At 39.1% G+C, this 13119-nt stretch overlaps 1 protein-coding gene across 2 annotated transcripts in view; it reads right to left on the minus strand.

Moving 5' to 3' along the window:
* Positions 1 to 13119, minus strand: part of LOC127968846 (proteasome activator complex subunit 4B) — a 28813-nt gene that overhangs the window by 8833 nt on the left and 6861 nt on the right. For both annotated transcript variants that reach the window (XM_052570205.1, XM_052570206.1), the window contains 28 exons: positions 12846 to 12968; positions 12666 to 12758; positions 11559 to 11824; positions 11179 to 11365; positions 10972 to 11061; positions 10814 to 10878; positions 10580 to 10730; positions 9259 to 9357; positions 9103 to 9172; positions 8957 to 9024; positions 8239 to 8454; positions 7960 to 8117; positions 7727 to 7822; positions 7166 to 7221; positions 6963 to 7019; positions 6806 to 6861; positions 6598 to 6696; positions 6460 to 6522; positions 3482 to 3577; positions 3260 to 3391; positions 2931 to 3140; positions 2122 to 2258; positions 1981 to 2034; positions 1751 to 1880; positions 1012 to 1093; positions 734 to 887; positions 583 to 649; positions 377 to 502 (listed from right to left, as the gene is read on the minus strand). In XM_052570205.1, the coding sequence (XP_052426165.1) occupies positions 377 to 502; positions 583 to 649; positions 734 to 887; positions 1012 to 1093; positions 1751 to 1880; positions 1981 to 2034; positions 2122 to 2258; positions 2931 to 3140; positions 3260 to 3391; positions 3482 to 3577; positions 6460 to 6522; positions 6598 to 6696; positions 6806 to 6861; positions 6963 to 7019; positions 7166 to 7221; positions 7727 to 7822; positions 7960 to 8117; positions 8239 to 8454; positions 8957 to 9024; positions 9103 to 9172; positions 9259 to 9357; positions 10580 to 10730; positions 10814 to 10878; positions 10972 to 11061; positions 11179 to 11365; positions 11559 to 11824; positions 12666 to 12758; positions 12846 to 12968 (3201 nt within the window). The remainder of the gene's footprint in view (positions 1 to 376; positions 503 to 582; positions 650 to 733; positions 888 to 1011; positions 1094 to 1750; positions 1881 to 1980; positions 2035 to 2121; positions 2259 to 2930; positions 3141 to 3259; positions 3392 to 3481; positions 3578 to 6459; positions 6523 to 6597; positions 6697 to 6805; positions 6862 to 6962; positions 7020 to 7165; positions 7222 to 7726; positions 7823 to 7959; positions 8118 to 8238; positions 8455 to 8956; positions 9025 to 9102; positions 9173 to 9258; positions 9358 to 10579; positions 10731 to 10813; positions 10879 to 10971; positions 11062 to 11178; positions 11366 to 11558; positions 11825 to 12665; positions 12759 to 12845; positions 12969 to 13119) is intronic.

The following is a 13119-nucleotide window of genomic DNA, read 5'->3' on the forward strand; positions in this document are numbered from 1 at the left end:
TATACTCTACTGTTCAAAAGTTTAGGTCCAATAAGATTTTTTTTTATTATTACATATTTAAAAATTTCAGCAAATGAATAAATTACTAAGTGTAAACTATATTAAAATACATTTAAAAAATTGATTTTAAATTGTATTTTTTTTTTTACATGACATTACCATTCGCATTTTTTTATGGAATAAATGCAGTCAAAACGAAGACAAAAAAAAAAAAAAACTTACTAAACCCAAAACATTTCAATGATGATATTAAAAGACAATATTGTCATATTAATTAGTAAATTTAATTTCCATTTTGTTGATTTAATTTCTAACCTACTGCCAAACTGTCCTTTCATCTCCTCTACGATGATTATTGTCTTATAAATGCTGGTACCTTGAAAAGACAGAAGCGACGAGGGTTGAACTTGTCTTTGCCCTTTCGGTCCTCAAGAGACAGGAACTCAATAAGCTGTTTGATGAACGTGGGGTCTGTGAAATGGTCACAGATGATGCGCTCCCTCTGTATGAAAATCACGTTTAGTATACACACTGTCAAGTTTGGCAGTAAAACAAAGTCTAGCACACTCAGTCCATGTATACCTCATTCATGTTCTCAGTGGAAAGATCCTCGGGCTGCTCTGCTGCTGGGGCATATACCATCAACTTCCTATAATCAGAGAAGTGCAGAGAGTGAGAAAACAGCTAGAAGCAGAGATTTGGAGTGAATCATACAAGTGATCAGAGTGTTTACTTTGGCCAGCAGTAGTAGCCCCAGTGTGTCTTCTCTATAAAACAGAAATGGTCCCAGTCCTGCTGGGTGCTCGGCAGGCTGTCACCGTGGTACTGCAGCCAGTCATTCCCCGGCCTGTCTCCTGCCACCAGCCCCTCAGGCTCCGTTACCCCACCTGCAAGGCACCACATGTGTAATTATCTCCTTCCACAGATACTGAGATCTTACAGATGGACCAACAGATGGATCTCCTCCGTTAATTGTATTATTTATTTGTTTGTACACTGTTGTTTACTCACTTATATCACAGGGACTAACAGGGATTTTCTTGCGCGGTCTCTTCAGCTGTTTCAGTATGCCTGCCATAGCGGCGATCGCCATCTATATCAGCAATTATTGGAAGCAAAACAATAATATACACAATGTTTTTTAAACAGATAACAGACTAAGTGCACATTTACTACTGTTGAGTCCGCAAGGAAGCATTCAATTAAGTGACAGTGAAGACATTTAAAATTCCATAAAAGATTTATATTATAAATTCTGTTCTTTTGAATATTCTATTCATCAAAGAATGCTGAAAACACACTTTACGCAAAAAGATTTTCTACATTGACAAGAAATGTTTCTTGAGCACCAAATTAGCATTCTAAATTTCTAAAGGTTAATGTGACACTGAAGGCTGTAAAAATTAATGTTGAAAATTTAGCTCCGCCATTAGAAAAATACATTTTGCATTGCATTTTAAAATAGATCAAAATTTAAATAGAACAAAATGTCAAAGAGTAATAATTACTTCATAATATATTGCACAATAATACTGCTTTTCTATATTTATATCCCATAAATGCTGCCTATGGGAGTATAACCTCTTTTCAAATGTAAAAAAAGATTTTAGACCTAAATCTAATCCTAATCCAAATTTAACACGTCTAAACAGATTGTTCTAGGTAAGTGTACTGGAGCAGGCAGGTGCTAAACCCCAGCAAACCCTGATACAGATTTATGCAAAGCTGACAAAAACAGCATTCTGCGAACCTTGCGAACAACAAGTGCATCATGGTTGAGGCTCTGCACAAAGAAGAGCACTGCTGGGGCCGGGAGGGGATAGTCATCTCTTAGCAGTAGAGACAGGAAGCCAATAGCAATGTGCTCAAACTTCCAAGGCCTGATGACACACAATAACATATTTATAAATTATGTGATGCTTTTTTTGTGTAGTTTTATAGAAACAATGTAGCACTTTTAAACATCTGTTTGGTACTTACATGTCCCTGTCACCTAGACATTCCAACAGGTCTGTGAGAAGCTTTTCATATTTCCTAAAAGAGGAATCACAGCAACGTTTTTTTCTACGACATGTTATAGGAGTATTAAATGTTGTGATTGTGTATGTGTGTAACACTTACTGAACTGCCTCCTGATTTGTGTCTTGTTGAAACTTCAGCCCCTGTTCCAGCTCCTGTTCTGTGGGAGTGCCAATGTGTGGAGTGGGCTGCCTTGAATCGGTGATGTGCTGGCCCAGCAAAACTGCACTCTCAGGTACCTACAGATTCATTGAGTGAAACATGAGTCTTACAGCACAAGGTAGATGCTATTTTCCACCCAATGGTATGTTTACAAGACAATGATATGCTAAAAACAAAAATGTTTCCTTTGTTTTGAAAAAAATTATATTCAATTGTCTTTTACGCGGATCCATGATAACGATGAAAAACGCTGTATTATGCATGCCAGGCCACTAGTTGGCGATGTCACTTTGTAAATTGCACTTTAATACCACATTTTCAAAACCACCCAAAACGCAACTATCATGTAAATTAATGGCCAGAACTTTTCAGTTTTTATTTGAAAATGGTGGCATGTAAAGGCCCATTAAAAGTGCGGCCACAAAAGCGAAATTTCTGCAAAATGTCTATTTTCTATTATCAACAATTTAACAATGTATGAAGTTCAGCTTGCAGAAAAAACACTTTTAAATCAAGCAGCTTTCTACTGGATAACACACCAAATCCATTGAACAATTTGAATCTGTGGGGAAATCTTTGTGACAAATTCCAGAATATCTGGATTCCTATTAAAATTACTGGAATACTGAAAATTCTCTTGTGAATAGTCACCAAACAATTAATGTATCCGCACTTTAACAGTCTGAACGACACACCACATAAAGCCAAAGTTAATGTACAAAATTTATAAAACAGGCGACGCTGCTCACTGTGAAATCGATGCCGATGGTCTCGTAGTGCCGGTGGACTTTGTCTGCAAGGTCATCGAACAGTCTGACAATGGAGGGCTTCTCTAGAGACATCGCTGAGCTGAGGCCAGAGCGCACTATGGCCGGCCATGTCTGAGCGATGCAATCCCAGTCATGTAGGTTAACAAGGCATACTCCACCATGGTTCCCAAGCAAGCAGTAAAGCGCACCCTAAAGCAAAATATGATCAAAACAATGGTATTAAATCATTAAATTAAAGACAAATACAGCATAACACTAATGACAAAAAAAGTTTGTTAGGGTTAGGGTTAAAACTTTAGACTATAGACCTTGAACTGTTGCTGGGTGATATCAGTTCGTGTGGGCTCCAGTAGCTCCAGGACACGTGGAGTAATGTCTCGGCAGCAGAAGTTATAGGTCCCCAAAGCTGTGAACAACACCTTTTGGGCCTTGCTGCGGACCTGAGGATCCAAAAATGGGTAATTAGGAGAACATATATAATAAAGGGCACTCCTTCTTTTTTTTTACATTTGGTGAATGTGGAATCAGACCTGGCTGTAGGTGCTGGTGGAAAGACGCAAAAGGTCCTTCAACAGGTCCTGATGGACAGTCTTATATTCAGAGCCCTCGACCAGCAGCTTTCGCATCTAAACGTGGAAAGAGAAAAAAATGTAACTTCCTATTTGGGGTGTTTAAATTTACTGGTATTGACAATAATCTCATATTGAAAGAAATTAAATACGAATATCATGTTAAAACTATACATATGATTATATTTAATAGTATATAATCCAGCACCAGTAACTATCTGGTTAACACTGTAAAATTAAAGGTGGGAAACTGCCTTTTATTGGTTGCCACATGTAATAAACTGTACTACTATAACTTTTTATACGTTGGTTTGGATCAGTCATCTCTTCAACACTTACAGTTAGTCCAAAATGCAGCAGCTCTGCTTCTAACTGGGACTAAAACGTATGAGAACATTACACCAGTCTTAGGCCCAATCCCATTTCTACCCCTTAGCCCTTCCCCTTTCCCTACCCCTCCGTTTCGTGCGTTCACGTGAAGGGGTAGAGGTGTCTCGATTCTCTTTTGGTTGGAGGGGTAGGGGTAAGGAGAAGGGCCAGATAGCCCTTCAAACAAAGATTTTTCGGGACCACACTTCAAACGAAGGGGTATGAATTATCTTGGCAACATGGCTGCTACAGCAAACAAAAAGACTCATAAATGTAAGTTTTTTGGCATAAATAAAGATTTTAACAAAAAGTTATCATTTGTTTTATGTTACATTCAATTGTGAGTTCATATTAACGGTCATGTTACTCAAAGAAATGTTTGCAAAACATTGCTAATATTTGCTAACGTCATATCATAACAGACTGCATGATAGTGCACAGCATATGTCTGATCAGGGCGACAACTGCCGTAGACATTGATGGGGGCTAATCCCCCCAATAATTAGAAATCTCTGAACCATTTTTCTCAAATATTGCCTATTCGAGAGAGAGAGAGAGAGAGAGAGAGAGAGAGAGAGAGAGAGAAATGAAAGTTTGCAGGTATTCGCATCTTCGCATCTTTTTAGAGCGAGTTTACTTTATATTTTCCAGCGACGAGAGGATACAATCGCTGTTTTAATGTAGCGATTCGGCATTTAAACTGCATTTCATAAAAGCTGTGGGACACCATTGATAAGTTTATTTTCTCCTGGAGGTGTGAGCTGCGTGATTTCCGACATGCGTGTGTGTTAGTGCTGGGAGAAAAGCTCGATGCATCGCGATTCGTTATCTAACGATCCAGAATCGATTGTCAAAAATTCAGAATCGATTCTGTGTTCAATTCAAATGCAAGCGCTGTCAAGACTCACGTGACCAAACAAAAAAGACGGTGATGGACGACCGTTCATACGCTGGTGAATTAGCTTAGTTTAAGATCAAATGGACAAACTACGACCTGCACCATCTCATTTAAAATTGGATGTGTGGCAACATTTTGGATTTTCTGAAGACACCGAAGGTGTCGTTGATAAAAGCCATACTGTGTGCAAAGTCTGTAGCGCCAAATTCAAATATTTCGGCAACACGACTAACATGAAGAAACATATTACGCGGTTCCACTTCCACTCCTCCAATCACGAACACTCCCAGTTACATTCAAAGGACCCTGGATCAAGTAGCAAAGCTTCCACCGAATTCTGAAAAGACAAAACGAATTACCCGATCAGTGGCGGGTTTTATTGCCAAAGATCTGCGCCCGTACTCTGTTGTGGAAAACCAAGGATTTCGCACGATGTTACAGGTACTTGAGCCACGATACACTTTGCCCTCACGTCGTTATTTTAGAGAGACGGCTGTCCCGGCACTCTACAGTGAGTGTAAAGATCACATCTTAGAATCCTTAAATTTCCCTGTCATACAAATTGAGAACTGTTTATTCTTAATGATTGTTCATTGCAATTGTATGGCTTACCATTCATTCAGAGTTTGTTAATCCTGACAATAACTTTGTTAATAAATTAAAAGTATTGAAAGAAATATTGATAATCATTTTTAATTTGGCAATACTGTCAAACAGATATTCTAACTATATGCAAAAAGCATAGTAACTCTAATTTTGGTTAAAATAAAAAGTTTAGAGTATTTTTTGCACAGCAGGATAATTAATTAAGAATCGTTTTGGGAATCGGATCGAATCGTTAAGTGCCTTAAGATTCCCACCTCTAGTGTGTGTGTGTGTCAGTAAGCAGCTCATTAATACAGAACGATAATTAAAGTCTCTAATGCACACCAGTATATGTGTGTATTGTCAGAGCTAGACAACGAATGATGATGTGTGATGGCATAGTATTGGTGTCCCAATCCTTAGGGGAATATTTTCTCCCCTACCCCTTGACACTCTGTTTCAAGGGACAAGGGGAAGGGGTAGGTGGAGCGGTAGGGAAAGGGGTATAAAATAGATTTGGGATTGGGCCTTAGCTTCACTACACTGGCTTCCTGTCCGCTTCAGGACTGATTTCAAGATTTATTGTTTGTTTTTCAGATTTTAAATCGGTTGCCACCTGCTTATTCAGAGCTTTTAAAAGTCCACATTCCTGTTAAAGCACTGAGATCGTCCAATAAGGTGCTCCTCAATGTCCCGAGAGCCAGGTTAAAAAATAAAGGTGACCGAGCTTTTTCAGTGGTGGCACCTAATTTGTGGAATAGTTTACCTGTACACAAAAACTACTCAGACTGAAATTTTAGTCGTTACTTAAGACACATCTGTATTCCTTTGCTTTTATTTCCAGCTGATCTGAAACATTGTGATGTTTTACTGTATTTGTCTTGTTTATGTGTGAGTTCTTCCTCACATTGTTAAGCACTTTGGTCAACCAAGGATGTTTTTAAATGTACCATCTAAATAAAATTGAACTGAACTGAACTACCCATACCCTAAAAAAAAGCTATCCAGCCATTGTGGGAGGTTTTTTTTTTTTTTTTAAATTTGCTTAAGAAAAACACACCAACAGGTTATTAGCATTGGCTCCTACCTCATGCTGAAGAAGAACTCTGTCAATCAGAAGAGCTCTGATGTGCTGTTTCTTCCCATGAAGCTGGAAAGAATAAGGAGATCTATAAGACATTTCAAATAAATGGCACAGGAGATTTTTTTAGGCCCAACTACGCACCCTGTTCTCAATTGACTTCTTCACCAAGTTGAAACTCTTCCAACGAGAGTCAAACTCATGTTTGTGGGAACCTCTGAAGTGCATCAAGTCAGAGATGATCTGAGGGAGACAAACAATGTTAATGCCTGATAATTGCTTTATGATCCAATACAAACTTAATGAACAACGGTTAATTCATTTTGCATGAATATCTACGGTGCACACATACCTTGATAATGGCAAAAAGGGATTTGGTGTCGTCCTCTGAGTGTTCCAGAATGTAATCTAAAAAAGAGAATTAGAAGATGCTCGTCTTAAGAATTGTGGGTAATGTAGATTGAGTACATTTTGTGTGCTGGAAGGTGTTCTAAATGAGGATCACTTACGAAGCAACTGTCTCATAACTTTACAGATGGCCTCACGGTAGTTCTCTCTGGACTCATCTGGGAAAAAAAACAGCAATGACTTACTGAGAAGCTGATATCCTATTCTATCATCATGATGCACAACAAGTTATTCTAACTGCACATTCATCACAACAGGTTTCATTAGCAGAGTTTTAATGTGATCTTCCCCAGTTTTTGCTTACCGTAGTCAACACCAATGTACAGCTTTGTTTCCTCCAAACTAACCATGCTGGGTACACTGCATAAAGGAGAATGAATAAAATAATGAAAACTTTAAGATTTGTGATGTGATCTGATGAATCCATCTTACATTATCCTTGGATAAACTCTAATGCTGGTGCATTGCCACTGCGGCTTAATGATGAGCTCACAGCTAAGAAGCCTTTCACTCGTTGGATGCGTCAGCTTCACATCTGCATAAGCCATACTACTTGAATTCGTGATTGGTTAATGGCAAATTTCGAATATTAAATGGAGCGATAAAAATAATGTTATTAACCGGTTATTGGCCATTTCCAATTTGAGATTCTGTTTGGAAATATAAAATTTGATTTCATTTTTGTTTTTGGTTCTGTTCCTGTCAAAATTTCATTCGTTTATGGTTTTTATTTTGGTTCCTTTAACCGGTTAAGAGATCCAATTTTTAAAAGTGAAATACAATTTAATCAGCGCTGTGTGACCGTTCACATATCCGCTGCTTAGAGCAAACTTTGCTCTATATCAAAGTGAGTTTTAGGACTTACAGGCCAGTGATTGTGGGTCCATCAAGAGGGGGGAGCATGCTGCCAGCACCCAGCAGACAGTGCTGGACTATACACAGGCTCTGAAGAACATCATCTCTGTTTAAAGTTCAGAAACGTGTCAGAATTAGCAAAAGCTATTTAAGAAAATATTCAAGATTTTTAAAACCAATACAGAATGATTTTTTTTTGTTTTGTCTTCACCATTATTACAGATTGCACTTTTGACATCTGACCTGCTCATTTCCTGCTCTCCCTGTGCATATTTCTGCAGACGCTGGAGCTCTGGCTGCAGCAGCAGGTCCAGAGTATAGAAAACGAATGCCGTTTCCTCTGCGCTGGGAACGTGCCACTGGATATCCAGGTTCCAAAGGTCCCCCGGACGACCCCAGTCCTGTTTAAAGAACATGAAGGGAAGAAGTGAGAACTCATGGGATCAACAATGATCTAATACACCGCTCTGGTCTCTCCACTGGTAGTATGTCCTTCACATGGTCCAGACAAACTCCCAGTACCTTAATGGGCAAGTACTCTTGCAGAGGTTTTTTGAAGCCGCCGGGCACACTGCAGTAGTCTGTGGGGTAAGTGAGCGCTGTGGAACGCAGGATATGATGCAGGAGGTTGCAGGCCAGAGTGTAGCCCTGCTTACAGCGCCAACGCAGGGTCAGCTGCAGAGTCTGCACCAGCTGTGTGCGGTACGGGAGGAGCTTTTCTCCATCCACACGAGTCACCTGAAGTCATGTGAGATACACAACAATTGTTGTCTAGTGTCTAAACAGATGTAAGGTGATTGATGTGAAAAACTCTTCATAAGCAGCGACTCCATTACTTTCCCTAATGAAAGTGCATGTCATACAAACTTAATAATTTAACCTAGTTAAAGGAATAGACCATCGAAATTCTGTCATCATTTACACAAACTTAAGTTGCTTCAGAATTGTATGACTTTACTTAATTCTGTGGAACATTAATTATATTTTAAAGAATGCTGGTAACCAGTTTTGATTCTCACTGACTATTATTATATGGAAAAAAAAGGGAACTGAAACTACTTGATAACTAACAGCATTATCGTCTTTTATGTTGTATAGAAAAAATTAAGTCAAAAAGGTTTTAGAGCACTATTAGGAGGTGAGTAAATCTTTAGGCAGCTATCGTGATTTTGTAATACATTTTAAGTTCTTCTGCACATAATCTTTCATGTGCAGTTTAATTTAGTGTTTTATTTTTGACCTCAGACAGCAGCTGAAGGTTCCAGAGCAGTTCTTTATCCAGTTCTTCCTCCTTTGAAACATCTTCATCTGGAACACACCAAAGCACAACGAGGATGATGAAACAGACTCAAGAGAACAAACTGTAATTTATGTTCTTGTACGTACTGTCAGTTAGATGAGTAATGGCATTACAGCAGTGTGGTACAAACAGCCTGAGAGACTCAGCCGGGTGACACTGAAACAAAGCAGAGGACAGCTGAATCAATGTAGCCCGACAGCTGTGTGTGTGTCAGCACACGTTGGGCAAAGGGAAAGTATTACCTTAGCAGCTGCTCTGCACATGTCTGCCACCATCCTGCCTGCGACACGAGTCTCAAAGATGTTGGTGGTGGCAAAGTTGAAGACTTTCTCGAGAGCAACCTATAGACAGACAACAGCTTTTAACAGATAATACTCGGGTATATATGGGAAAATACACTGTTCAAAAGTTTGAATAATTTTTTTTTAATACATTTTTTTTTAAATAAATCTCATGTCAACCAAGTCTGCATATATTTAAACAAAAGTTCTTTCATATGTTTAAGGAAATTGTGATCCATTTTTTCATTCGGGATTCTTTTGTAACAATAAAAAATATGTAACTTTTGGTCAATTTAATGCATTATTGCTTAAAAACCCCAAACTTTTATCAGTAGTGTATATGGGTGCCACAAATAATTATTAGGCACATTTGTATTCTGTTGATATTTTTTTCCAAGCACATTCTACCAATTCCAAACCACATCAATCTTAATAACTACTATTATTTTTGAATAATTTATAAGTAATATATATATTATTGCCCATGAAGTCTGGCAATGTAAAACTCCTTATATTCAGGTGTGCAGAATTATTAGGCATGTTTTCTCTTACAAACAAGGCCCAGTTTGACGACGGATTTGCACATTGTTTATTTCTTAAGGATAATGCAGTCCCAACGAAAAAGGGTCACGATTGTGTGTTGGAACCGCATGCGGTGAGTAATACGGCTTCAAATATCTCTGTGTTGTTAACTTAGCAATCGGCGCGTAAGCACATCAAGTAAACAACATGTGATGTTGTCATCAAACTGCACTTTCCACATGTACAGCTTAAAAAAAAAAAAAAAAAGACGACATAGTGGAAATTTTCCAAAACCGCTAAGCAAATATATACAGTTTCAGTACATACCACATAGAGACGTCGTTGCTGATGCTGCTCTTAAATTAAATTTCAGCCTCTGGATCTGATTCTGGATCATAAATATACGCTGAATCTGACTGTTAGCCATGGTTTGTTTTGGATGTTTTTTTCCTCACGGTAATGTCACAGCTTCCAAACGCTCTCAAATCAAAAGCCTACTGGCGCTCGTGATTATTTAGCTCTGCCCACACGTCACGCCTCCAGCCGGTCGTGTTTTTCCGGGAAAAATCGGTACAGACTATCTTTCTCTTATGAATATAATAAAACTAAAGACCTTTTGGAGTTATGAAAGATGCAGTACTACTCTATAGGTACTCAAGATTAACAGGATATTGAGTGAAAACGAGCATTTCACCCCCCCTTTAAAGAAAACGTTTAAAATAGTTGAAATAGTTAAAATCCTATTAAATGTAATAAAAACCTTGAATATCTCCATGGAGCTCTGTGTCAGAATGGTGCTGAAGGTGGATGAAAGGCCCAGCTCCACCAGACTCTCTAAATGAGTCATTTTCTCTGTCTCCGTCTCCTCGCGTGTCTGCTCCAGAGTGCTGCTGTCAATCAATGCAAAACACCTACAGACACACAAAAGAGGGCATAAGCCACAACAATAGTGTATTATACTTCTTCCAGACACACATCTCACTAAATGACTCACCTGTCCATAAACTGCAGAACAAAGTCTTCAAACTCAGCAGAAGCCGAACACAACTCTCTCTCCATCTACAACAAACAAAAGATTTTGACAGAATACAGAAAGAATAATTATGTAAAATCTCTGCAGTGGGTCTTTTACATAAGAATTCAGAGCTCTACCTCCGTCAAATCATTCTTCTCATGGAGGGCTGAGGAACAGTCCACCAAAGGCACTAAAGTAGTAAAAGTAGCAATGAACTGGAACGTGATCTAAAAACAAAATATGTGAACATTATTTTAAGTCAATTGGGAATAAAATCACAGTCGGGAGAGCAATAACAAGGAATCTTTATTTAATTGTCAATGTTTATGTCACAGTTTACCCACCATGCATTTGCTAAAGTCATTAGGATCAACACCAGGCAGTGCTCTCATTAGCAGGGGCAGGACATGCGCCGGACCTTCGGGATAATGTTGGCCCCCGCTGAGAAGACTGCGGGCCATGCCAATCATGCAGCTGAGAGTGGCAGTAAGCTGGTGCGGCTCCGTCAGCGTCTCCATAGCAGGATACGTCCTGCAGGGGGTAGCAAATTCATACATATGCTTTTAGTTGGTTCCTCCTTCTGGAAAAATCCAGTGCTTGCTTTACAATGCTTAAAAAGCCTATTTACAAAGATTGAATTTGTAGATCCTGACAGTGAATAAAAGAAGCCACTAAACAGGTTATGATACAGGACTGAGCATCTCCAGCAGTTCCACACACTCACTTCTCCAGCACAGGTGGGATGACCAGCTCTGGTCTCATCAGGGCCAGGTTCTGCAAGGCCTGAGCTGCATCCATGCTGCCTGTCTTGCTGAACATGGCCATCAGTACCGGCTGCTTCATGCTCTCCACGAAGTCTGTCACATCCTGGTCTGTGAGTTTATGACTGTCGGGAACAGGGGTGATCCAGCAGGGTTTCTTATAGCGCTCCCGATGAAGCCGCCGAACCACACTGGCAGGCAGACGCTGTAGAAGCTTCATCAGCTTCATCTGGAGAAGTGAATAAGAGACAGACGGCAGCAACATTAAGATATGACTGACGCAGATGGCCAAGACAAATTAATTTGAGTTTGGAAATCATTAATCCAGAACAAAATGAAGCTAAAGTTTCATTCTATGGTTTCTGTAGCACTTCCCATAGTAGTGATCAGCCTTTTTTCTTTTTCTTTTTTCATCTAAAATGCCAGCAGCATCAAAATTGCCAGCAGCAAAAAAACTGAGACGGCTGAGATATTGAGAGGTTGCTTGTTGCTAAAGAACTTTAATAAGACTGGTTTAAATGATCACCAAACTAACACCCTAAACATTATTCCAAGTACCATTAATCAAATGTATTATTCAAATTTTATTTTCTGTTCCAGTATTCACTAGTGATTCTGTAAAAATAAAATTTTGGTGCATCACCACATCTGAATGGTAAAGGAGCACAAAGGAATAAAGACTTCGTGATACTCAACTCTTTTTAATAACATTTGGTCTTTGTTGCAGTACAGAGTTAAATAATTACATCTGCAAACTACCCTTATGATACTGTATGGTACTCTACTGATTCACGAGTGCAGGAAAAGCATGCATGTCTGGCATAATTCCAGTGGTCAGTAACTGGAAAGTTGTTTTGTCAGAAGTTGGCATGTGGAGTGACCTCATTATGTCTGAGGACCATCTGTCACTGCATATCTTCCTTTTGCATGCAAACAAAGCTCAGCTGACAACACACAAACCACAGACAGTTCCAGAATGTATTTGAGAAGAGGGCTGGATTTTAAGGGGGAAAAGATTGCGCACTGAAGCATAATGTTCTGGATGTTTATCCTAATAGGGAACATCTTACCAGCCAACGCCCATTGTTGGAAGGGTGATAGAAAGATGCTATACTACTGAAGAGCCCATTCAGCTGTTTCTGGACCTGGTTCTGTGGGCCACCCTGAAAAAAAAATCATAAAGATCTGTAAATAAATGCACCCTTTTAATTACTAACCTATAATAGCAGGAGTGTGATTCATGAAATTACAAGCATGGAGGAAATCCAGAGGACCACGTGACCGATTTCATAGGAGTTGGTTAAGTATCTGGGAATGATCATTTGGCTGGTGCCAACAGGGAGATTGAAGCTACGCAGAATCCTGGTGAAGATCTGAAGGAAGACAACAAAGTATCAGTATAAAATGCTCTGATAACATGCTCTGATGTCTTTACATCATCATCTACACTATGGTTTAAAAGTCTGGGGTCACTAAGCTTTTTTGGAAATAATTTGGTACTTTCATCCAGGATGGATTTCAAAT

The sequence above is a fragment of the Carassius gibelio genome, chromosome B12 (assembly GCF_023724105.1).
Source record: "Carassius gibelio isolate Cgi1373 ecotype wild population from Czech Republic chromosome B12, carGib1.2-hapl.c, whole genome shotgun sequence".
Classification (NCBI taxonomy): domain Eukaryota; kingdom Metazoa; phylum Chordata; class Actinopteri; order Cypriniformes; family Cyprinidae; genus Carassius; species Carassius gibelio.